Raw genomic sequence first — 26,069 nt, forward strand, 5'->3', positions numbered from 1 at the left:
ACACATTCCTTCGAACTCATGGCTTGGTTTTTGCTCTGTCATGCATTGTCAACTGTGAGTCCTCATATAGACAGGTGTGTGCCTTTCCAAATCATGTCCAATCAATTGAATTTACCACAAGTGGACTCCAATCAAGTTGTAGAAACATCTCAAGGGTGATCAATGGAAACAGGATGTACCTGAGCTCAATTTTGATTCTCATAACAAAGGGTCTGAATATTTATGTAAGTAAGGTATTTCTGTTTTTGTATTTTTAATAAATGCATATACACTACCATTCAAAGGTTTGGGGTCACTTGGACATGCCCTTGTTTTTGAAAGAAAAGCACATTTTTGTCCATTAAAATAACATCAAATTGATAAATACAGTGTAGACATTGTTAATGTTGCAAATTACTATTGTAGCTGGAAACTACAGATTTTTAATGGAATATCTACATAGGCGTACATAGGCCCATTATCAGCAACCATCATTCCTGTGTTCCAATGGCACGTTGTGTTAGCTAATCCAAGTTTATCATTTTAAAAGGCTAATTGATCATTAGAAAACCCTTTTGCAATTATGTTAGCTGAGCTGAAAACTGTTGTCCTGATTAAATAAGCAATAAAACTGGCCTTCTTTAGACTAGTTGAGTGTCTGGAGCATCAGCATTTGTGGATTCGATTACAGGCTCAAAATGGCCAGAAACAAATAACTTTCTTCTGAAACTCATCAGTCTATTCTTGTTCTGAGAAATGAAGGCTATTCCATGTGAGAAATTGCCAAGAAACTGAAGATCTCATACAGTGCTGTGTGCCACTCCCTTCACAGAACAGCGCAAACTGGCTCTAACCAGAATAGAAAGAGGAGTGGGAGGACCCGGTGTGCTTTTCTTTAAAAAACAAGGACATTTCTAAGTGACCCCAAACTTTTTGACGTTAGTTTATATATTGTGAGAAACGGTATAAATATCATCCTAATTACTTGGGTAATTGGTATCTCTCTGTCAGTCATTTTCAACCTATAGGTATATTTTATGTTTTTTTGTGTGTTGCTCTGGCCTTTTCATGATCTGTGCTCCCTCTATTGGTGATCAGAAGAAAGTTCTACAAACCACTTTATGTATTTGATTTACTCGGCTACAACTCTAGGCTAATCATGTTATCTTCTGTCCCGCCTGTTGCAGGGTTCGACCTGATGGAATACTTCAAAGTGGAAAACATACTGGGATCAAGGTTTGATGAGGGCCAGAGCTCCTATGTTCGACTTGGGACCATGCCTATTGTACAACAGACAGAGTGAGTGAACTATTTTGTGTTTACTGTGACAAATACCATGTGAGATTGCGCCAGTGGCGCAGGCCACAAGGCGATGGAAGTCATGGCACAGGTGTGATATTTGGCCGTGTGCATACATGGGTTGGTAGTTTAAGTGATAATGCCAGAGAAATATTGGCACGGGTGTTGTTAGGCCTGAGTCGAAGCTGAGAAAAGCTGCCTGCCTGTCTGTCTCATCGTGACTCCCGACACGTTCATTACTATGGGATATCTGGAGATCGAATTTGAATATTGAAATAAAGTTGCAAATGTCGGAGAGACAGACGGCAAGGTTTATACAAATTTCCGCTGTAGAAAACTCATTGTTAGTCTAAAAGAAATCTGAGATAACGTCCAAATGCTTTTTATAGTGGAGTTCAAGTTTATAAATTGCCTGGCTGGGCTGATTAGACAGTGGATTTTGAACAGAGTAAATAGGCATTTTAACATCATAGATTTAGCCAGTGGTAACTTGTGGAATAGACACCGGATGGAATGCGGTTTTAACAAATCAGCATTCAGGATAAGACCCACCAGTTGTTAATTAGCAATAAAACCACCCGTGTTCAACTATAGGGAAAAAGACTGGAATTGGCTTAGATTGTTGACAACATGTAAACTATATTTAATATCCAAATGTTTATTGAAAACATAATCACATTTGCACGATGAGCACTGTCTGTCTCTCAAATACATCATTACAGTTGTTGGTTAGCTAGCTAGTGAATTTTTGCCATATTAGCATATAAATGAGTCAAAACACCTCAAAACAATTATCAATAACAAGATGCAATGATGCCACAACTGATTCCCCACATAGCTTGTCATTGTTGCTAAAGATCTGACTGTTCAGAATCATAACACCACACAGTCTTCTGCCTCATCGATGCACACATCATTTTAATGACGTTGTCAGCCAACCCGTCTATACCAATGAGGAATCTAAACCCTGGTTCTGGCTAGAGGGAGTACAGCTATGACTGGAAGTTAGTTTTTTTTGTATCAGGTTAGAAGAATTTACCAAGCAGGTTAAGCTGCTACGAAAAGTCACTTCCAGTTGTTGCTGTACTCTGTCAAGATCCAACCATAAACACAGAATTGCTGAGGCTATGTGTTGGCCATTGTGCCAGTTCTTCGACGGCGTTCAATTGAAGTAAAAGTATTTTTCTTTCTCATCAATTATAACGTTATTGTTGACCCAAATGTTTTATGGGAGTTGAAAAGGTAAACCAACAACTCCCGTTTGTGATGAAAATCTCAGTTGCAAGCTGATTGATCAAATCAAATCAAAGTGTATTGGTCGCAAACACAGTTTAGAAGATGTTATAGCGGGTGCAGTGAAATGCTTGTGTTACTAGCTCCTACCTGTGCAGTAAAATGTCAAACAAGTTCATAAATAAAGAACAGTCAAGAAACAAGAAAGCAAGAATGTCAGAACGAATCCAATTAACAACCCAAATACAACTGTCTCAGTAATCCAAATACAATCTAGTCATATAGTCAGAATGATATGTAGGCCTGTAGCAGTAGATATACTACAGTGAGCTATGTCAACAATCCAGTGATAATGCATGCATGTAGTGTGGATGTGATAATTGAATGGCAACCATCTGTGCTTTTGATGTTTTCCAGAGACGTGTTCCCTCAAGGTCTGCCAGATGAATATGCCTTTGTGACGACTTTCAAGTTCAGGAAAACCTCGAGACGGGAGGACTGGTACCTCTGGCAGATCTTTGACAAGTATGGAATTCCACAGGTGGGTTATCATAGTGGTGTGTGTGTGTGTTCATCAACAGATCACATGCTGAGTCTATTGTATTGCCAATTGCAGTGCTGGCATGTCGACAGAGAGGCATGATGATTATTTTTTATACTGAGTGGAACAGGGGAACCCAAGAGCAGGCTCAGACGAGGAGACTGGGATGAAGTAACCAAGGTATTTATTGACACACAGAGGGGAGATGGAGTGCAGGTCAGGGGAAGCTCGGGCGGGTTGCTGGAAACAGGGTAAGCAGGTCTGGAGGGGAATCCAAGGGAGTAGTAGAGTGGGAAATCCAGGACAGAGTAGCAGGATGACGAGACGTGCGACTGGAGACAGGGACCAGAGTCAGAGCGGGCAGAACTGTAGCGGAGGTAACCTGCCTAAATGACTACCGACCCGTAGCACTCACATCTGTAGTCATGATGTGCTATGTAAGGCTGGTCATGTCTCACATCAACACCATTATCCCAGAAACCCTAGACCCACTACAATTTGCATACTGCCGCAACAGATCCACAGATGACGCAATCTCTATTGCACTCCACACTGCCCTTTCCCACCTGGACAAAATGAACACCTATGTGAGAATACTATGCATTGACTACAGCTCAGCGTTCAACACCATAGTGCCCTCAAAGCTCCTCACCAAGCTAAGGACCCTGGGACTAAACACCTCCCTCTGCAACTGGATCCTGGACTTCCTGACGGGGCGCCCCCAGGTGGTAAGGGTAGGTAACAACACAACTGCCACGCTGATCCTCAACACGGGGCCCCTTAGGGGAGTGCGCTTAGTCCCCTCCTGTACTCCCTGTTCACTCATGACTGCACGGCCAGGCACGACTCCAACACCATCATTAAGTTTGCAGACGACACAACAGTTGTAGGCCTGATCACTGACAACGATGAGATAGCCTATAGGGAGGAGGTCAGAGACCTGGCCGTGTGGTGCCAAGATAACAACCTCTCCCTCAACATGATCAAGACAAAGGAGATGATCGTGGACTACAGGAAAAGCAGGGCCGAGCATGCCCCATTCTCATCGACGGGGCTGTAGTGGAGCAGGTTGAGAGACCAAGACAGTCGTGAACAGGGCATGACAACAACTATTCCCCCTCAGGAGACTGAAAAGATTTGGCATGTGTCCTCAGATCCTCAAAAGGTTTTACAGCTGCACCAACAAGAGCATCCTGACTGGTTGCATCACTGCCTGGTATGGTAACTGCTCGGCCTCCAACCGCAAGGCACTACAGAGTGTAATGCGTACGGCCCAGTACATCACTGGGGCCAAGCTTCCTGCCATCCAGGACTTCTACACCAGGCGATGTCAGAGGAAGGCCCTAAACATTGCCTAAGACTCCTGCCACCCCAGTCATAGACTGTTCTCTCTGCTACTGCACGGCAAGCGGTATCGGATTGCCAAGTCTAGTTCCAGGATTCTTAACAGCAACTACCCACATGCCAAAAGACTCCTGAACAGCTAACCAAATGGCTACCTTGATTATTTGCATTGACCCCCCCATTTTTACACTGTTGCTACTCTCTGTTTATTATCGATACCTCGACTAACCTGTTCCCCTGCACATTGACTCTGTACCGGTACCTCCTGTATATAGCCTCATTACTGTTATTTTATTGTTGCTTTTTTTTCTTACATTTTTTTTGTAATTTTTTAAAATTGTTTTACTTCATTTTTTTTGTAAATACTTTCTTAACACTTATTTTTTCTTAAAACTGCATTTTTGGTTAAGGGCTTGTAAGTAAGCATTTCACTGTAAGCTCTACACCTTTGGTGTGTGTGTGACAAATACAATGTGATTTGATTTGATTTGACTATCTGCTGTCCCCACTTGCTTGAAGATGTCCACCATTGCTCCTGTACCCAAGAAAGCAAAGGTAACTGAACTAAATGACTATCTCCCTGTAGCACTCTCTTCTGTCATCCTGAAGTGCTTTGAGAGGCTAGTTAAGGATCATATCATCTCTACCTTACCTGACACCCTAGACCCACTTCAATTAGCATACCGCCCCAATAGATCCACAGATGATGCAATCACTGTCACACTAACACTGCCCTATCACATCTGGACAAGAGGAATAGCTATGTAAGAATGCTGTTCATTGACTATAGCTCAGCCTTCAACACCAAAGTACCCTCCAAGCTCATCATTAAGCTCGGGGCCCTGGGTCTGAACCCCGCCCTGTGCAACTGGGTCCTTGACTTCCTGACGGGCCGCCCCCAGGTGGTGAAGGTAGGAAACAACACCTCCACTACGCTGATCCTCAACCCAGGGGCCCCACAAGGGTGTATGCTCAGCCCCCTCCTGTACTCCCTGTTTACCCATGACTGCATGGCCATGCACGCCTCCAACTCAATAAGCAAGTTTGCAGACAACACAACAGTAGTACCGTATGCCTGATTACCAACAATGATGAGACAGCCTACAGGGAGGAGGTGAGGGCCCTGGTGGAGTGGTGCCAGAAACATAACCTCTCACTCAACGTCAACAAAATGAAGGAGCTGATCGTGGACTTCAGGAGACAGCAGAGGGAGAACGCCCCTATCCACATCGACTGAACCGCAGTGGAGAAGGTGAAAAGCTTCAAGTTTCTCGGCGTACACATCACTGAAAGTCTGAAATGGTCCACCCACAGAGACAGTGTGGTGAAGAAGGAACAACAGTGCATCTTCAACCTCAAGAGGCTGAAGAAATTTGGCTTGGCCCCTAAGACCCTCACAAACTTTTACAGATGCATAATTGAGAGCATCCTGTCGGGCTGTATGACCACCTGGTACGGCAATTGCACCGCCCGCAACCGCAGGGCCCTCCAGAGTCAGCCCAACGCATTACCGGGGGCACACTGCCTGCTCTCCAGGACACCTACAGCACCCGATGTCACAGGAAGGTCAAAAAGATCATAAAGATATCAACCACCTGAGCCACTGCCTGTTCACCCTGCTATCATCCAGAAGGCGAAGGCAGTATGAGGTGCATCAAAGCTGGGACCGAGCGACTGAAAAACAGCTTCTATCTCAAGGCCATCAGACTGTTAAATAGTCATCACTAGCCGGCTACCACCCAGTTACTCAACCCTGCCCCTTAGAGGCTGCTGTACATGTACATACTGGAGACATGGAATCACTGGTCACTTTAATAATGGAACACTAGTCACATTAATAATGTTTACATACTGTTTTACTAATTTCATGTGTATACACTGTATTCTACTGTATTTTATTCAATGCCACTCCAATGCCACTGCTCGTCCTAATATTTGCATATTTCTTAATTCCATTCTTTTACTTTTAGATTTGTGTGTGTTGTTGTGAATTGTTAGACACTAGTGCACAGCTAGGAACACAAGCACTTTGCTGCACCCACAATAACATATGCTAAATCTGTGTATGTGACCAATAAAATTGTATTTTATTTGATAGCATAGAACATGTTTAAGAGAATCCTTCATTATTAACATATTCCAGTTTATTCACTTGATCCTTCCACTGTGGCTCCTATCCAGGTGTCTATCCGTCTGGACGGTGAAAACAAGGCAGTGGAATACAACGCAGTGGGGCTGACCAAAGACGCAGTGAGAGCTGTGTTCAAGAACGAGGAGGTGGACAACCTGTTCGACAGGAACTGGCACAAGATCGCCCTGAGCGTCGAGGCCAAGGCTGTGTCTCTCTACCTGGACTGTAAATTCATCCAGACCCTGCCCATCGGGGACAGGGAGGACATCGATATCCACGGGAAGACTGTGATCGGAAAGAGGCTGTATGACAGCGTGCCCATTGATGTGAGTGGCTGGGGGTTACAAATATAAGGGTTGAGGTTAAGAGCAGTGGGAAGGTCTGGGGGTTGGAAGTATGCTACAGCAGGTGGTGGAACAACACGGTGGATTAAAGGTGCAATATTTAACTTTTTGGGCAACCCAACCGAATTCACATCGAAATCTGTGCTATAGATGATTCTCATTGAAAGCAAGTCTAAGTTGCAGTATATTTGTTCTATGTGCCCCATTTCTATGCTTCCCATTCTTAAGTTTCGTTTTTGTGTCAAACAGCTGAAAATACAATATTTTTGTTTATGGGAAAGATATTTCACAGCAATTTAGATGGTACAATGATTTTCTACACTATACATGCTTGTATTGTCACATAAACTCAAATTAGGAGAACTATTAGATTTTTAGCAACCAGGAAATGGCGGAGCGATTTCTGCATAGTGCATCTTTAAGGAAGTACTGTTTATATTGAATTTTTAGACTAGTGTCCATCTTGTGATTCTGTGTTCATTTACTGTACTGTAGTGTACATTTAGCTAACTTTGTGACTTTCTGTCCCTGCAGTTTGACCTTCAGAGAATGATCATCTACTGTGATTCCAAACACGCTGAGCTGGAGACCTGCTGTGATCTGCCCACCGGGCCGGTGAGTCAGACAGTCAGACAGACAGGGCACCTGTCTTTGTGGTAGGCTACTCCAGGAGCATGTCTGCCATGGTTCTCATACTCACCTTACAGTGGTGAGCCACTCCAGTGAGTCAGCCAATTGTCTGTCACTGTGGTGGGCCTGGGCCACTCTGCTGGACAGAATGCCTATCATACTTCACTGCTTCACCTTCTGACGATAACACTGTTTTTTAATTCCAGTGCCCCAAGAAGGTGGTGACGGAGGCCCCTCCCATAGAGATCCCCACCCCCACCCCTGCAGGTGTGGAGCAGCAGAGAGGACCCCAGGCGGTCAACTGCTCCTGTCCCGCTGGAGAGAGGGTAAGATGCATAGGTCAAAATTCAATCATAGGCCGTAGCTCCTCTATACTTACAATGGAAATGTTGTTTGATGGTTTCCAAAGGTCTGTTTATGTATTCATGTTTTACTGATATGCAAAAGAGATCTCATATTCAATGTGACCACCTGATGAAATAATGGATCAATAAACGTTCCTTCCCCACAGGGAGAGATCGGTATACCTGGCGTTGCAGGGCCCAAGGGTGAAAAGGTCATCTAACGCTCGTCTTCAATCCATATATCATGTGTGATACAACAATATTCCCTATTCCTGTATCTATTTCTCTGGGCTCGTTGTTGTGCTCTGTCACAATGTCACATGCCTACTTTTACAGGGTGATACTGGTGCTCTGGGAGCAGCTGGACCTACTGGCCTCAAGGGAGCCAAAGGAGAAACTGTATGAAAACATTACTGTGATAATGTCAAACATACTAATGCCTCATTTACAAGATCTGCTATCTTCATGTGACCCTGTTTCTCACAGCAGGAAAATAATCCAGCAGCAACAGGAAATGTGAATTGTTATGTAGATTATAATTCATTGAGAATTTTGTAGGGGTTGATAAACATTTTCGTTAGGGTAAATCAAGTCAAATCAATTGGAAATTAGCCAACTTTATAAGCCCTTTTAAACGCTGAATACGCTACAATTTGCATTTCCTGCTGAACTGGAAAATTCTCTGAGCACAGAATATCGAATTAAGATAGCAGATCTGTATGGGCCTCACATTTTAAGGATAAGCACTTGATAGTAAACATAGTAAATAGTGATAGTAGCACATAGCTTGTTTACCTCATATTTGAGTTTTTTTTCCTGCTAGATGATGTGTTCATCTACATAGATATTAGACTTAGAAGTTTCTGTTATCCTAAGTGGCATGCACCTCTTTTATCTTTTCTGCTGTCTTTTCTTCCTCCAGCCTCGATAATAATTGATCAATGTTGATTGATTATTTGCAGGGCAAAGTAATAACTGTCAAGGGAGACAGAGGTGAGAAGGTAAGGTCATGGTTTTGACAGTCAAACTCCTCACATGTCATAATAATAATAACAATAACAATGCATGGGCATCATCGTATCCTAACCCTCTACAACCAAAGATGTCTGTCTCATTGGATCTATCACACACATTTAACAAAGACAGAATTACATCTCCTAAAGTGCAGTAGCAGTGTAGAAAATATATATTTTTTTTAGGAATACCATACCATTCTTTAGGAGTAGGAAAATGGTCCTACATGTCATAGATAGAATTACAGGACTGTTGGCCGCAGAGGAAGTGTAGCACAGAGGACAAGCCCACGCAGACGCCCACCCGCTCCGTTAGAAACACACACTTTGGGTCTGTTAAACACACACGCGCATGCACGCACACACACACACACACACACACACACACACACACACACACACACACACACACACACACACACACACACACACACACACACACACACACACACACACACACACACACACACACACACACACACACACACACACACACACTGTGGCATTGCCAGCTGGGAGCTATAGGTTATAATTTCCCCCTCAGCCCAGACCAGGCCAGGCATGTAGCATACAGCCAGTCCAGACCACACTAAATCTGGGTTCAAATAAGATTTTTGTCCTTTTTGATGCTTTGCTGTGCTTGAATGAGCTTGCCTGGTGGGTAGTTCCAAAACCATCTGACGCTCCAGGCAGGGCTCAATCAAGTGCTCAAAGTATTTGAAATATTTGAAATACTATGTGAATCCAGGTCTAGTGCCGAGGAGGATACTTAAGATGGCCACAGTGTAGACACGAAAGCAAGGCCACACTTCTCGCATCTCTGGTTGAAATGCACTTAAAGTTATGTTATAGTTTTGACAGCTGCACCTGTAGCGAGTGTGCTGTAATTTCAACATGTAGGCAATATGTAGGCAGTGTAACTTCCTGCTTTGATATCCACAGTGTTAGGACTTGGAAATATTAGGTTCCGACACCAAGATCAGGTTAACAGTCTCAACGTCATAGAATCACATTCCAGCCATGTCGACTCACAACACAAGCAGCCCTTAGCTAAAAAAAAGATGCATGCCTGAATCCTGGCAATTTATTTATTTGCAGACATGGCGTGGTGGTGGAATTTCCAGGGCGAGTTGGAGAAGAACACCCGCCTAATGTCTGAGAACTCAATTGTTGCACTTGAATAAAAGTAACCTTAATAGAAAATGACTCAAGTAAAAGTGAAAGTCACCCAGTAAAATACTGATTTAGTAAAAGTCTAAAAGCATGTGGTTTTAAATATACTGAAGTATCAAAAGTGAAAGTAAAATTTCTTATAAGCAAACCAGACGGCACAATTTTCTTTTTTTAATTCGCGGGTAGCCAGGGGCACACTCTAACCCTCAGTTATAATTTACAAATGAAGCATTTGTGTTTAGTGTGTCTACCAGATCAGAGGCAGTAGGAATGAGCAGGGATGTTCTCTTTATAAGTGTGGGAATTGGACCATTTTCCTGTCCTGCTAAGCAATCAAAATGTAACGATTACTTTTGGGTATCAGGAAAAATGTATGTGTCACGCCCTGACCTTAGTTATCTATGATTTCTTTATTATTTTGGTCAGGTCAGGGTGTGACGAGGGTGGGTATGCTTGTTTTGTATTGTCTAGGGTTTTTGTATGTCTAGGGTTGTTTGTAAGTCTAGGCATATGTAGGTCTATGGTGGCCTGAATTGGTTCCAAATCAGAGGAGGCAGCTGTTTATCGTTGTCTCTGATTGGGGATCATATTTAGGTTGCCATTTTCCCTTGGGTATTTGTGGGTGCTTATTCTATGTTTAGTTGACTGTCTGCACTAGCCATATTAGCTTCACGGTTCGTTTTGTTGTTTTGTTCAGTGTTCATCCTTTAAATAAAGAAGAATGTACGCTTATCACGCTGCGCCTTGGTCTCCTCCCTACGACGGCCGTGACAGTATGGAGTAAAAAGTACATTATTTTCTTTAGGAATGTAGTGAAGTAAAAGTAAAAGTTGTCAAAAATATAAGTAGTTTAGTACAGATACCCCCCCAAAATTACTTAAGTAGTACATTAAAGTATTTGTACTTACAGTAAGTACTTTCCACCACTGGGGAGGAGACATGCTAAAGAAGGATGTTTAAGCCTTGAGACAATTGAGACATGGATTGTGTATGTGTGCCATTCAAAGGGGGAATGGGCAAGACAAAATATGTAAGTGCCTTTAAACAGGGTATGGTAGTAGGTGCCAGGCACACCGGTGTGTGTCAAGACCTGCAACGCTGCTGGATTTTTCACGCTCAACAGTTTCCCGTGTGTATCAAGAATGGTCCACCACCCAAAGGACAACCAACCAACTTGTTAACTTGATACAACTGTGGGAAGCATTGGAGTCAACATAGGCCAGCATCCCTGTGGAACGCTTTCGACACCTTGTAGAGTCCATGTCCCAATGAATTGAGGCTGTTCAAAGGGCAAAAAGGAGAGGTTGCCTCAATATTAGGAAGGTGTTCCTAATGTTTGGTAAACTCAACAGACTAGACTAGACAATTGTACAAAAGCAATTTAAAGTATTTTGTGTATAATGTATTTTTATTATAGGCGGTTGTATGAAGACGTTTTGTTGCAATGTTTCTCTCTTTTGATGAAGAATGCGTCAAAGTGGTACAAGCTCTGAGAGTAATGAAAGGGTACATTGGTTTATGAAGTAAAGTCTTTCTGGTGGTTGAAGGCTTATTGGCACTATGTAATTAAACATTCATATGTTTTTTTTGGTTTCTTCTAATTCTTTGGAGGGATTCCTTGGCACAAAGAACGACATCAGAGCACAAACCAAAACTAGGATGTTGAAAGGCTATAGAACATTTTAAAAGCAATTTATCAATGAGATTGAGGTTGGGGTTGAGTTTGCCTGTGTGTATGAACTGACCTCTGCGTGGAGAACACCGCGGGGCTTTGAGAACCGGACTGGACCGCTGTTAACATAGTTTGGCCCCCAACGCCATTGCTCAAAGTTGAATCTGTTCTATCTGTTTGCCCTTGCTTGTTTACGTACAGTGTGTGCATTCTTTATGTGAAAAACTCTCTGTTTTGTCCCGAAGTCTGTTTTTATGTGTTTATTGTGTACTACATGTTCTAACAGTAATCTACTAATCCCTGTTCAGGAAATGAACCCGACCATGTTGTCTCACAGCACCTCGTCGCTGTCTGCATCTGTTGTTACACTATTACGCCTACGCATCACCGGTGTCAAGCCACTCTAACCTCCTCTCCTCTCGCTACAGGGGGATCCCGGTAGCCAGGGGACATCCGGTGACAAAGGATCCAATGGGGAGAAGGTGAGATGATCCTAAAGAGTTGTGATACGGATGCTTTTCCCCTGTTCTGTACCTCTCATGACATGTCTGTCACAGAGGTGCTTCATTAAATGGTGAGGCTAGTATCTGTTCTGCTGCTTGTCTGCAAGCAGACTCTACATTTGGACACGTACAATAGACAGCAATAATATACTTTTTAGATGATTTTGTTTTAAAACCACTTCCAGGGAACCAGTGGAGCGGCAGGTCTTGCTGGGAAAGATGGATCTAAAGGAGAAAGAGTATGAGACAACCACCTCACAATAAGATTTTCCTACAATAAGTGACTGTTATTATGATGTAAACATTTCTGATTAACTTCTGAATGTTTCTGCTTTATTGTGACAGGGTGAATCTGGGCTGGCAGGCGATCAGGGATTACCTGGACCTCTGGGACCAAAGGTGGGTGATCGTTCTAGTTCTCTTTGTTGATTCCATATAGGTCTCGGACAGTATACAATAGCCAATGTACTCTCATGACTACATGCAATCTGCTCTTTGCAAACCCTTGTCTTGTGTTTGGATTTGTGGCAGGTTAAGTTAGATTTGTGGCAGGTTAAGTTAGAGTTTAAAGTTAAGAGTTTTATTTGGTGTTGTCTACTCTGATATCAAAGACAGCCTTGTTCTTTGTGTTCTGTGTCTTGGTGGGCGTTTGACATTTGATAGACAATTACCTCTATGCTTGCTATTGATTTACTGTGACTTGGTTGGCTGACTTCCCTTGTCTGAGGCAGCTGGAGAGGGAGGGAGAGAAGGGCGAGAGAAAGCAAGAGGGAAAGTGGGGGAAGAGAGAGAGGAAAGAGAGGGAGGGGAAGAGGGGGAGAGAAAGAGTGGTTAGGTTTGGCCAATGTGCTGTGTGACCACTCAGTCCCAGACTCCCAGCCAAAAAGAAGATCTCAGCTCAGACTAGCGGGAACAAGAGCCCCCTGTTGACAGAACTTTGGAAAGTTAATGTTTTTTAGACTGTACATCAGGGAAATGAGTCAATTATATCAAACAAAATCCTGAACATAGCATGTCCTTGTAACTGTGCATTCCTTGATGATACTAATACTTTTGTATTGTGGTGAGTTTACTCACTACCTACAGTACCAGTCAAAAGTTTGCACACACCTACTCAATCAAGGGTTTTTATTTATTTTTACTATTTTCTACATTGTGGAATAATAGAGAAGACATCAAAACTATGAAATAACACAAATTGAATTATATAGGAAGCAAAAAAGTGCTAAACAAATCAAAATATATTTGAGATTCTTCAAAGTAGCCACCCTTTGCCTTTTTTAATTTGCACATTTATTTAACTAGGCAAGTCAGTTAAGAACAAATTATTATTTACAATGACCAAACCTGGACCAAATTTGCACCGCCCTATTGGACTCCCAATCACGGCCGGATGTGATACAGCCTGGATTCGACCCAGGGACTGTAGTGATGCCTCTTGCACTGAGATGCAGTGCCTCAGAACCCTGTGCCATATAGGAGCCCTTGATGACAGCATTGCACACTCTTGGAATTCTCTCAACCAGCTTCACCTGGAAATATTTTCTAACAGTCTTCAAGGAGTTCCCACATATGCTGAGCACTTGTTGGTTGCTTTTCCTTCACTCTGCGGTCCAACTTTTCCCAAACCATCTCAATTGAGTTGAGGTTGGGTGATTGTGGAGGTCAGGTCATCTGATGCAGCACTCCATCACTCTCATTCTTGGTCAAATAGCCCTTACACAGCCTGGAGGTGTGTTGGGTCACTGTCCTGTCCTGAATTATAGTCCCACTAAGTGCAAACCTGATGGGATGGCGTATCGCTGCAGAATGCTGTGGTAGCCATGCTGATTAATTGTGCCTTGAATTCTAAATAAATCACTTACAGTCTCACCAGCAAAGCACCCCCACACCATCACTCCTCCTCCTCCATGCTCCTCCATGCTTCCTCCATGCTTTTGGGAAACACATATGCAGAGATCATCCGTTCACCTACTCTGCGTCTCACAGAGACACGGCGGTTGGAGCCAAAAATCTTAAATTTGGATTCATCAGACCAAAGGACAGATTTCCACCGGTCTAATGTCCATTGCTCGTGTTTCTTGGCCCAAGCAAGTCTCTTCTTATTATTGGTGTCCTTTAGTAGCGGCTTCTTTGCAACAATTCGACCATAAAGGCCTGATTCACGCAGTCTCCTCTGAACAGTTGATGTTGCGATGTGTCTGTTACTTGAACCGTGAAGCATTTAATTGGGCTGCAATTTCTGAGGATGGTAACTCTAATGAACTTATTCTCTGCAGCAGAGGTACCTCTGGGTCTTCCTTTCCTGTGGCGGTCCTCATGAGAGCTTGTTTCATCATAGCACTTGACTCCACTTGAAGAAACTTTCAATGTTCTTGAAATTTTACGCATTGACTGACCATGTCTTAAAGTATTGATGAACTGTCGTTTCGCTTTGCTTATTTGAGCTGTTCTGGCAATAATATGGACTTGGTCTTTTACCAAATAGGGCTGTTCTGTATACCAACCCTACCTCGCTACAACACAACTGATTGGCTCAAACGCATTAAGAAGGAAAGAAATTACACAAATTAACCTGTCTCGCCCAGGCGTTCCGCTAGCGGAACTCCTCCCACATTCCACTGAAAAGGCAGAGCGCGAAATTCAAAAAATATTTTTTAGAAATATTTAACTTTCACACATTAACAAGTCCAATACAGCAAATGAAAGATACACATCTTGTGAATCCAGTCAACATGTCCGATTTTTTAAATGTTTTACAGCGAAAACAGCACGTATATTTATGTTAGCTCACCACCAAATACAAAGAAGGACAGACATTTTTCACAGCACAGGTAGCATGCACAAAGCCAACCTAACTAACCAAGAACCAACCAAACTAACCAAGAAACAACTTCATCAGATGACAGTCTTATAACATGTTACACAATAAATCTATGTTTTGTTCGAAAAATGTGCATATTTGAGGTATAAATCAGTTTTACATTGCAGCTACCATCACAGATACCGTCAAAAATAGCACCGAAGCAGCCAGAGTAATTATAGAGACCAACGTGGAATACCTAAATACTCATCATAAAACATTTCTGAAAAATGCATCGTGTACAGAAATGAAAGACAAGCATCTTGTGAATCCAGACAATATTTCAGATCTTTTAAGTGTTTTACAGCGAAAACACAATATAGCATTATATTAGCTTACTACAATAGCCTACACACAACCGCATTCATTCATCAAGGCACGTTAGCGATAGCAATAGGCACGTTAGCGTTAGTGAATAAACCAGCAAAAGATATCAATTTTCACTAACCTTCATAAACCTTCCTCAGATGACAGTCCTATAACATCAGGTTATACATACACTTATGTTTTGTTCGAAAATGTGCATATTTAGAGCTGAAATCAGTGGTTATCCATTATGCTAACGTAGCTTCCTTTTCCCAGAATGTGCGGATATTTCTATTAGACTCTCACCTATTCTGACCAAATAGCAATTCATAAACATTACAAAAAAATACATGTTGTATAGGAAATGATAGATCCATTAGTTCTTAATGCAATCGCAGTGTTAGAATTCTAAAAATATCTTCATTACGACATAAGGCTTATGTTATAGCGAGAGAGTGGCCAAAACCGGGGCGCAAAACTACTAGTATACAGTTCGACAGATATATGAAATAGCATCATAAAATGTTTCTTACTTTTGGTGATCTTCCATCAGAATGTTGGACAAGGGGTCCTTTGTCCAGAACAGTCGTTGTTTGGATTTAGAACATCGTTTTTCCCTCTTGAATTAGCAAGCACACTGGCAAAGTGGCGCGAAGCTCTCCTTTCTGAAAAAAGGCACACAACGCAACACGCCTAACGTCCCGAATAAATTTCAAAAATCGAATAAAACTATATTGAAAAAACATACTTTACGATGATTTTGTGACATGTATCAAATAAAATCAAAGCCGGAGATAGTAGTCGCCTATAACGACGGCTTTTCAAAAGGCAATTCCAGGTCCATCTGCGCGCTCTCCAGAAAACAGGAAATGGATGACTCGTCGTGCCAAGAGGATATATTCCACCTCAGACCAAGATAAACACTTCATTTTTTCTCTCACATCCTCTTGACATCTAGGGGAAGGTGTATGACGTGCATGTATACTCATACGTGTCATGCCCATTTATAGGCAGGCCCTTGAACAGAGCATAATTTTCAGACTTTCCACTTCCTGGTCAGAAAGTGTGCTGCCAAATGAGTTCTGTTTCACTCACAGACAAAATTCAAACGGTTTTAGAAACTAGAGAGTGTTTTCTATCCAATAGTAATAATAATATGCATATTGTACGAGCAAGAATAGAGTACGAGGCCGTTTAAATTGGGCACGTTTTTCCCCCAAAGTGTAAATAGCGCCCTCTATCCTCATCAGGTTAACTTTTAACAAGGCACACATGTTAATTGAAATGCATTCCAGGTGACTACCTCATGAAGCTGGTTGAGAGAATGCCAAGACTGTGCAAAGCTGTCAACAAGGCAAAGGGTATTTACTTTGAAGAATCTCAAATATAAAATATATTTTGATGATCACTTTTTTGGTTACTACATGATTCCATATGTGTTATTTCATAGTTCTGATGTCTTCACTATTATTCTACAAAACCATTGAATGAGTAGGTGTGTCCAAACCTTTGACTGTTACTGTACTTCCTAGCTAAACCCATTGCTCCTCAGGGAGCCTAGCATAGGCCATTGGTGGCTTTCCATTGCACTTTGAGTCTCCCACATTTGGCTCAGTCAGAACAGAGGTCAGGGGTCAGGGTTCCCCAAGAGGGTCACAATGCTAACCGGTGTTGTTGCTGTTCTGGGTGTTAATTGGCCTCTACAGAATCCATATTCCTCAAAGTTAGACACAGCAAAATGCTTTTTTCACCCATTTTAATCTCTTGCCCCTCATATGACCGAATGGGCAATATTACTGCTCAACTTGAAATGATTGGGTAATAACATTGCGTCTGTTATCCGTCAATATAATGTCTGGTCCTTTTGTTCCTACAGGGAATTCAAGGAGACTCAGGACTTCCTGGTTCATCTGGACCCAAAGGTGTCGGTGTGAGTAGAAGTTACAGTAAAAAATAGCACATATATAAGCCAAAGAAATTAATGCTTTTGTCTCAGACAAACCTATGTTTTCTAAAAGAGTCTTTGGATGTTACTGAATGTCTGTGTTGTACTATGTTAGGGTGAAAAAGGTTTGAAAGGAGATAAAGGATCTGCAGGATTAAGGGTAAGTATTATTACATGTCCTATATTTGATTCAAATGATCATCAAGTGTCATAGGTCATCACAAGCATGACTGGTTAAGAAATCAAATATAACTGCATGTACAGAGTTGAGAATAGAAAACTCCACCAGGTTTGGTTAACTTTAAAAATAGCAGACACACCTAGCTGGAATGTGCAAATGTGTGTATACCAATTCCATGTAGGTATACCAATTTAAATAAAGGTAATTAAATGTTTAACAATTGACAGAATTTTTTCCTATTTAAGGGTTAAGTCCATCGTTTCTGAGAAGGAATATAGACCTCCATCTCAGAAGGGAGTAATGGTGCAGACAGATGTGAACTGGCTTCCCTGATGCACTCTCCACACTTCCTGTCCTGGGCTTGAGGGGGCGGATCCTAATACACTCATTCAAGGATAGCTGCCCACAGTACTGTGTGTCAATGCCTCCTTTAAGGGTTCCTGAAATATAGAGTTTCACTGCTGCGGATGGCCATTGACTAGGATGTAACACACTAGTCAATCCCTCAGAGTGATTGTGGCCGATGATTATAATGATTATACTGAAGTAGCACCCAGAATGGAGTAGTTTATATGATTCCTGGCCTACTGGGCTTCACACAGTATGTCAAATGGGTCGTTGAGGACTATGATTGTTATTAGGCTTTTGAGATACAGACTGTCCTTGGCGTTGGGTGATGATGTGAGATGATAGGATTTAGAGGTGCTGGTCAGTGTCATAGAGATAGAATGGGGTTAAAGGAGAGGGGTTTTAGACAGCGAGAGTAGAAGATTATTTACATGGTGGGTTGTGTGAAATGAACTGCCAACCGAGATGAAAACGGTAACACCTAGAGTACATAAGGACTTCATTACACACTTGTAACCCATGTATACCTGTACCGCATCCGTTGGTCGTTGACATACTGTACGTCTCTGTCAGCACATAAAGTTCAGAATAATAAACCGTGTACAGTACTGTCTATATATTTAGCACATGGCTTTTTCCCACCAACCCTGACCCAAAGCCATGCAGCAGGTTTGAAAAACATACCAGCATGAAGCCGGTTCTGACAGCTTAACAGTGGGGTCCTGTAGGAATACGATGATGATGATGGTGGCTATGTTTTCTGTGCTTCTGAGCTGTCATGTTAAAGCCATCAGTCAGCCAGTTATTCTGTTTTCGGCGAGAATTGACGTCTGGAGAAGCATTTACTTCTCTGGAGGTGACTGAGGAACGGGTGGTTCAGAACAGGAAGTAGTGGTCCAGAATAGGAAGTGGTGGTTAGGAGAGGCTTCTGGCGGTCAGCTGGGGGTCAGGGGTATCCATGTTGTTGGCAGATGGAACAGTCACAAAGCCTGACAGACATGTGAGACATGTGTAATGTATTCAGCACCTGCTGGTATTGACAATTAAAAAAAAATATATATATTTAACTAGGTAAGTCAGTTAAGAACAAATTCTTATTTTACAATGACGGCCTACCCCGGCCAAATCCTCCCATAACCCGGACGACGCTGGGCCAATTGTGTGCCGCTCTATGGGACTCCCAATCACGTCAAGCTGTGATACAGCCTGGGATCGAACCAGGGTCTGTAGTGACGCCTCTAGCACAGAGATGCAGTGCCTTAGACCGCTGCACCACTCGGGAGCCCTGGTGTTCTTTTGCAACATAAAGGCCTTGGATAGAATGCAGTACAGCTGGGAAGCTGTGGCAAGGTTATTGTTAGTCATAGCAGGCTACTTTTGAATCTCATTTCTTATGGACCTAGAAGACCCTTTCTGTGTTCCATTGAACACTGTTCCTTGATCCTCACAGGGTGACAAAGGTCTTGACGGATTCCCTGGAAAACCTGGTGTCACAGGGAAAGATGTGAGTTATCGTTTTCTGATAATGTTTTGCAGGAGCATACCGATGTTTACATGAGAGAAAGTTCCTTTCGCTGGTAGTCTACGTCTCATTTCTGAAAGCTGTTTGTTTCGAATCACTGTCTAGGGTTTGGGAGGACTGATTGGCGCACCTGGAGCCGCTGGAGTGAAAGGGGAAAAGGTATGGTCTTCTCTCTATTAAACACCGTAATACAACACATGATCATGAACAATACAACATATGAATTGGAGTAAAACTTTCCTCAAAGAACACTCAAGAAAACACATCAAACATGAGGTGATGTGCTATGCATCATTTTAGGATTGATAAGCCGACACTCTTATCCAGAGTGACTCACAATCAGTGCATTAGCAGGTAAAACAACCACATAAGATCAGAATCATTGCAGGTAATCCTTTAAAAAAGAGACGTTATCTGCAAAAGCCTTAGTCAGACTGAACTGTTAAGTTACTGTCTGTGTTCCAGACATTCCTCTGTTTTCCCTCTTTTTAACCATCGAAGGCAGCTCACTTCTCTATCTGTCTTGATAACACTTTTCTCTTGTCTGACTATAATTACCACACACACACACACACACACACACACACACACACACACACACACACACACACACACACACACACACACACACACACACACACACACACACACACACACACACACACACACACACACACACACACACACACACACACACGCAGTATTGTACAGCTAACTTTGTGGGGACCCACAATTCCACACACATGCACACGCACACCTCAAGCACTGTATGAAAAGTTAAACTCCACTTAACACTGCATCCCGGAAACTACTATTTCCCTTGTCATTGAAATGATTAACGTCTCTGTGTCATCTGAAATATTACCCCATAAACCACACAGATGATTTAAAGAGACAACTTTTCGAAAGTGTTTAATTTCCTGTGTGGTTTCACTGTCTTGCAGGGAGAGACGGGCCCTGCTGGAATGCCTGGGGATATGGTGAGTTCCTGAACATAGTATGCAGTATAGTTTAATGTCAGGTACTGTGTACTCCACTAGCATGGATGCCAAGTGCCAACCTGATACAACAACATAGAGTGATAGTAAAAAAACGAATTTCAAATTTGATGTAGATTACTGTTTGTTAATCCTGTTTAAAAGTGCTTTAAACTACACCTTTATGTTGTCAGGTTCAAAGAGAGGGCTTGAAAGGAGAGGCTGTGAGTACATGGATATAGTCATTTTATTTTCATATTTTTCTGTTCAGTATTTTGAGCATGGGTCTGTATCTTTAACACTATTGCCAAGTCATCTGTAGTCATACAGTGTGTCAAGTAAGGGCATGAAGGTTTGTACACTAGAAAGTACAGAGGTTGAGTTACTACACAATAATGGCTACAGTAACATGGACAGTATAACGTTCCTATGACGTACAGTATATTGTTACTAAGTGACGACTGTCTCTCCTGGACTCTGACTCTGTTATGTCTTTGTCTGTTCTGTGTTCCAGGGACCGCCAGGACCTCGTGGCCCTCCAGGACCTGATGGTCCCCCAGGACCCCCTGTAAGGAATCATGATTTATTACTTCCTCCACCTTAGACTCCACCTTCATATTTGACCCAATTACATGTCTCTGTATAGATAACAGATAAATGCAAAAAGGCCCACAAGCTCTGTAGTTTTACCAGTCAGAGCTGAAGTAGAAAAATGACAAGCGCTTTTCCCCCCAGGGTGCAACTGGTCAACTTGGTTTACCTGGCGAACCTGGAGAGTTTGGCCAAAGGGTAAGAGTCGAATATTTGTTATAGGATTTACAGTACATGCCTTTGATTACAGTAGTACTGTAGGCCTGAATCTGACTTCACTGGTACTTTAGTCATAAGGTGTTTAGGAGTGGCACAAACAGTAGGTTTCTTCCCATCCTCTCAAAACCACAGTTAACTTTTTCTGTATGGCACTCAAAGGTTTATTTTTTTTCTCGGTACCAAAGCACTGTAGTCATAGTGACTGGATGTTGACGGTACACAGTCATCTGTATTACAGCAGTACAAAGCCATTGGACTGCTGTTGGATTCCTCCCTCTGTTTTCTACAGGGACAGTTTAGGAAGTCAACTGTCTCACGGAAACAGAGATGAGCTGTTGGACTGCTGTTGGATTCCTCCCCTTGTTTTCTACAGGGACAGTTAAGGAAGTCAACTGTATCACGGAAACAGGGATGGTGCAAAAGATTTAAGAACCATAACATCCATGTTGATATCCTAACAATAAATAAAGTTATATTCTATTCTAGGCAAGCAAATCCCCATGATAACATTAAACCATCATTTTGTGTATGGCCGTTGTCGATTTGGTCATTTTTGCACATATCTCTGGATATATCTAATGGGTTCATGAGCAGCTGGCTACTCTCTTGCCTCCTGTTGTCGTGGAACTGCCTACAGTGCATTCGGAAAGTATTCAGACCCCTTGACTTTTTCCACATTCTGTTACGTTACTATCACGTTTGAAGGTAAGACCCAGGTGCAGACAATGTCGAAGTAACAACAGTTTATTAATTTGAACACACGCAGGCAAAGGTACCAGACGTCAGGCAGGCTCAGGGTCAGGGCAGGCAGAGGTCGGTAATCCAGAGTAGTGGAGCAAAGGTACAGGACGGCAGACAGGCTCAGGGTCAGGGCAGGCAGAGTTTGGTAATCCAGAGTAGTGGGGCAAAGGTACAGGACGGCAGTCAGGGTCAGGGCAGGCAGAGGTCGGTATTCCAGAGTAGTGGGGCAAAGGTTCCCGGATATCAGGCAGACTCAGGGCAGAAAGCATAAATATAGACAAGACAGGAGCAAGTGGAAAAACGCTGGTAGGTTTGAAGAACAAAACCAACTGGCCACAGACAAACGGAGAACACAGGTATAAATACACAGGGGATAATTGTTTTATGGCGTTGAAGCTTGTTTGGAGGTATGTTAACACAGTGTCCAAAGAAGGGCCAGATGTATACAGAATGGTGTCGTCTGCGTAGAGGTGGATCAGAGAATCACCAGCAGCAAGAGCGACATCATTGATATATACAGAGAAAAGAGTCGGCCCGAGAGTTTAACCCTGTGGCACCCCCATAGAGACTGCCAGAGGTCCGGACAACAGGCCCTCCGATTTGACACACTGAACTCTATCTGAGAAGTAGTTATTGAACCAGGCGGGGCAGTCATTAGAGAAACCAAGGCTGTTGAGTCTGCCTATAAGAATATGGTGATTGACAGAGTCGGAAGCCTTACAGCCTTACAGACTTACAGAAGTAATTAGTGCTAAATGCCTTTCTCAATGACACATAGGTCAATTGTTCACCTATTTGGCTTGGGGAGTCAAACCATCAACCTTTTAGTTACTAACCAAACTCTCGTAACTGCTAGGATCTACTTTGTCCTCCTTACTACCTCTACTGGAGAGCTAAGTCTAACCTGTTCACTGTGGAGTATTCAGAGTGGATCCCCTGGCCTAGTCTACTCTGTTCTGTTCTGAGCAACACAACAGCTAGTTACAGCTTGGTCTATTTTCCCTTTGACCTTTTGGGCTGTTCCGTCATGGCTTGAAGCACTTAACTGTACCTCAGTGTGTTTTTACTGTTGCTGAGACCTTCACTTTGGTGGGATGGGGGCTGGCCCAGAGCCATTAATAATTTAAATGACAAGGGATATAGTAGTTTCTGGGATGTAGTGTTAACTGAAATTTAACTTTTCATACGGTTCTTGAGGTGTGTGTGTGTGTGTGTGTGTGTGTGTGTGTGTGTGTGTGTGTGTGTGTGTGTGTGTGTGTGTGTGTGTGTGTGTGTGTGTGTTTATTGAGGATGTGAAGTCACTGAGGGATTTCTGCTGTGATAATGGTGCTGTCATGGCCGACAGGACCAGTCACATGGTTGATCAGCCGTGTAGTGGACCTTCCCTGGCTCCTCACACGCTTCACAGTCCACACCGCAGCCATCATCAGTCATCTGTTTCCCTGACAAGCCTCAAAGAATTGTCCACCCGCCCATACTTTACGTTAACATTATCAGTCGCAGCAGTAGGGCTGTGTCACGCGAAACATGACGCAGTATCTTAAAGAATCCTGCAGAGGGCAGTATATCACAGTGCATACAATGAGAGAGAGTCGGATTCAAGTACAGGAGTTGCCAAAGCAGCAGAGGTTTTAAAGGGTTGATTTTACTAAGTGAAAAAACATGTTTTCCAGCACAGGTTTATTTTCTCCCAACGTTACTTTTTTGGATGTATGATGGTTGATTTTGTGTCTTCCTTTTTCAGGGCAAGAAAGGTGAAAGTGGATTACCTGGTGTTGACGGGCTACCCGGACCACCTGTAAGAATACCATTTTATTTCTATGTGCTATCCATTGCAGGCACTCTTTATTGTGTCCTACAGTATCAGATCATTTACAGATATATTCCATGACAAAAACATCTGCTGTAACATGAAGGTTATGTGTAACAGTATGATTCCCGGCATCATAATCAAATCAAAGTTTATTTGTCACGTGCGCCGAATACAACATGTGTAGACTTTACAGTGAAATGCCAATAGTGCAAAAAAGGTATTAGGTGGACAATAGGTAAGTAAAGAAATAAAACAACAGTAAAAAGACAGTGGAATAACAGTAGTGAGGCTACATACAGTAGCGAGGCTACATACAGGCACCGGTTAGTCGGGCTGATTGAGGTAGTATGTACATGTAGATATGGTTAAAGTGACTATGCATATATGATAAACAGAGAGTAGCAGTAGCGTAAAAGAGGGGTTGGCGGGTGGTGGGTGGCGGGACACAATGCAGATAGCCCGGTTAGCCAATGTGCGGGAGCACTGGTTGGTCGGCCCAATTGAGGTAGTATGTGCATGTATAGTTAAAGTGACTATGCATATATGATAAACAGAGAGTAGCAGCAGTGTAAAAGAGGGGTTGGGGGGGGGGGGGGCACAATGCAAATAGCCATTTGATTACCTGTTCAGGAGTCTTACGGCTTGGGGGTAAAAACTGTTGAGAAGCCTTTGTGTCCTAGACTTGGCACTCCGGTACCGCTTGCCATGCGGTAGTAGAGAGAACAGTCTATGACTGGGGTGGCTGGGGTCTTTGACAATTTTGAGGGCCTTCCTCTGACACCGCTTGGTGTAGAGGTCCTGGATGGCAGGCAGCTTAGCACCAGTGATGTACTGGGCCATACGCACTACCCTCTGTAGTGCCTTGCGGTCGGAGGCCGAGCAATTGCCGTACCAGGCAGTGATGCAACCAGTCAGGATGCTCTCGATGTTGCAGCTGTTGAACACTGAGCTGTAGTCAATGAATAGCATTCTCACATAAGTGTTCCCTTTGTCCAGGTGGGAAAGGGCAGTGTGGAGTGCAATAGAGATTGCATCATCTGTGGATCTGTTTGGGCGGTATGCAAATTGGAGTGGGTCTAGGGTGTCTGGGATAATGGTGTTGATGTGAGTCATTACCAACCTTTCATAAGAACTATTTTGACACAATGAATGGAGTATGTGTCAGTTATCATCACAGCTCTTAAACCTTGGGCTCATTCAATGACATTTCATTCTGGATGTTAACTACTCACCATGGACTGCCTACCTGACACTACTTCTCTCTCAGTACTAGCGTCACTAAACACTTCCACTGGACGGAAAATACTGTATTCTCGGCCTCTTCAGAACTCATCCACATTGCATAAATTAATTAATATTCAATATCACTCTTAAAAGCAATAATTAGCGCCTTAGGGCCTGGAATTTCTTTAGACAAGGTGACCACCCTACCAGCAGGGGTGGAAAAAGTACCGAATTGTCATACTTGAGTAAAAGTAAAGATACCTTAACAGAAAATGACTCAAGTAAAAGTGAATGTCTCACAGTAAAATACTACTTGAGTAAAAGTCTAAAAGTACTTGGTGATAAATATACTTTAAGTATCAAAAGTAAATGTCATTGCTAAAATATAGTTAATTATCAAAAGTACAATTATAAATTATTTCAAATTCCTTATATTAAACAAACCAAACGGCACATTTTCTGTTTCCGTTTTTTTCTTCTTCAGATAGCCAGGGGCACACTAACACAGACATAATTTACAGACAAAGCATTTGTGTTTAGTGAGCACCAGATCAGAGGCAGTAGGGATGACCAGGGATGTTCTCTTGATAAGTGTGTGAATTGGAAAATGGTCTTGTCCTGCTAAGCATTTGAAATGTAACCAGTACCTTTGAGTGTCAGGGAAAACGTATGGTGTAAAAAGTACATTATTTTCTTTAGGAATGTAGTGAAATAAAAGTAAAAGTTGTCAAACATATAAATAGTAAAGTACAGATACCCCCCAAAAATTACTTAAGTAGTACTTCAAAGTATTTTTACTTAGTTACTTTACACCACTACAGTACCTACCAGGAATAACTGACAGAATCAAATCAAATCAAATGTATTTATATAGCCCTTCTTACATCAGCTGATATCTCAAAGTGCTGTACAGAACCCCAGCCTAAAACCCCAAACAGCAAGCAATGCAGGTGTAGAAGCATGGTGGCTAGGAAAAACTCCCTAGAAAGGCCAAAACCTAGGAAGAAACCTAGAGAGGAACCAGGCTATGAGGGGTGGCCAGTCCTCTTCTGGCTGTGCCGGGTGGAGAATATAACAGAACATGGCCAAGATGTTCAAATATTCATAAATGACCAGCATGGTGAAATAATAAT

The 26,069-nt window shown here is 42.6% G+C and overlaps 1 protein-coding gene across 1 annotated transcript in view; it reads left to right on the top strand.

Moving 5' to 3' along the window:
• Positions 1–26,069, top strand: part of LOC120022291 (collagen alpha-1(XXII) chain-like) — a 66,170-nt gene that overhangs the window by 18,545 nt on the left and 21,556 nt on the right. The window contains exons 4-22 of the mRNA XM_038966193.1: positions 1,167–1,278; positions 2,929–3,052; positions 6,578–6,853; positions 7,406–7,498; positions 7,720–7,827; positions 8,013–8,057; positions 8,182–8,244; positions 8,808–8,846; positions 12,132–12,185; positions 12,392–12,445; positions 12,552–12,605; positions 17,252–17,305; positions 17,436–17,480; positions 19,300–19,353; positions 19,477–19,530; positions 20,316–20,351; positions 20,863–20,916; positions 21,084–21,137; positions 23,644–23,697. Of these exons, the coding sequence (XP_038822121.1) occupies positions 1,167–1,278; positions 2,929–3,052; positions 6,578–6,853; positions 7,406–7,498; positions 7,720–7,827; positions 8,013–8,057; positions 8,182–8,244; positions 8,808–8,846; positions 12,132–12,185; positions 12,392–12,445; positions 12,552–12,605; positions 17,252–17,305; positions 17,436–17,480; positions 19,300–19,353; positions 19,477–19,530; positions 20,316–20,351; positions 20,863–20,916; positions 21,084–21,137; positions 23,644–23,697 (1,427 nt within the window). The remainder of the gene's footprint in view (positions 1–1,166; positions 1,279–2,928; positions 3,053–6,577; positions 6,854–7,405; positions 7,499–7,719; positions 7,828–8,012; positions 8,058–8,181; positions 8,245–8,807; positions 8,847–12,131; positions 12,186–12,391; positions 12,446–12,551; positions 12,606–17,251; positions 17,306–17,435; positions 17,481–19,299; positions 19,354–19,476; positions 19,531–20,315; positions 20,352–20,862; positions 20,917–21,083; positions 21,138–23,643; positions 23,698–26,069) is intronic.

This window comes from Salvelinus namaycush, chromosome 27 (genome assembly GCF_016432855.1).
Source record: "Salvelinus namaycush isolate Seneca chromosome 27, SaNama_1.0, whole genome shotgun sequence".
Lineage (NCBI taxonomy): Eukaryota > Metazoa > Chordata > Actinopteri > Salmoniformes > Salmonidae > Salvelinus > Salvelinus namaycush.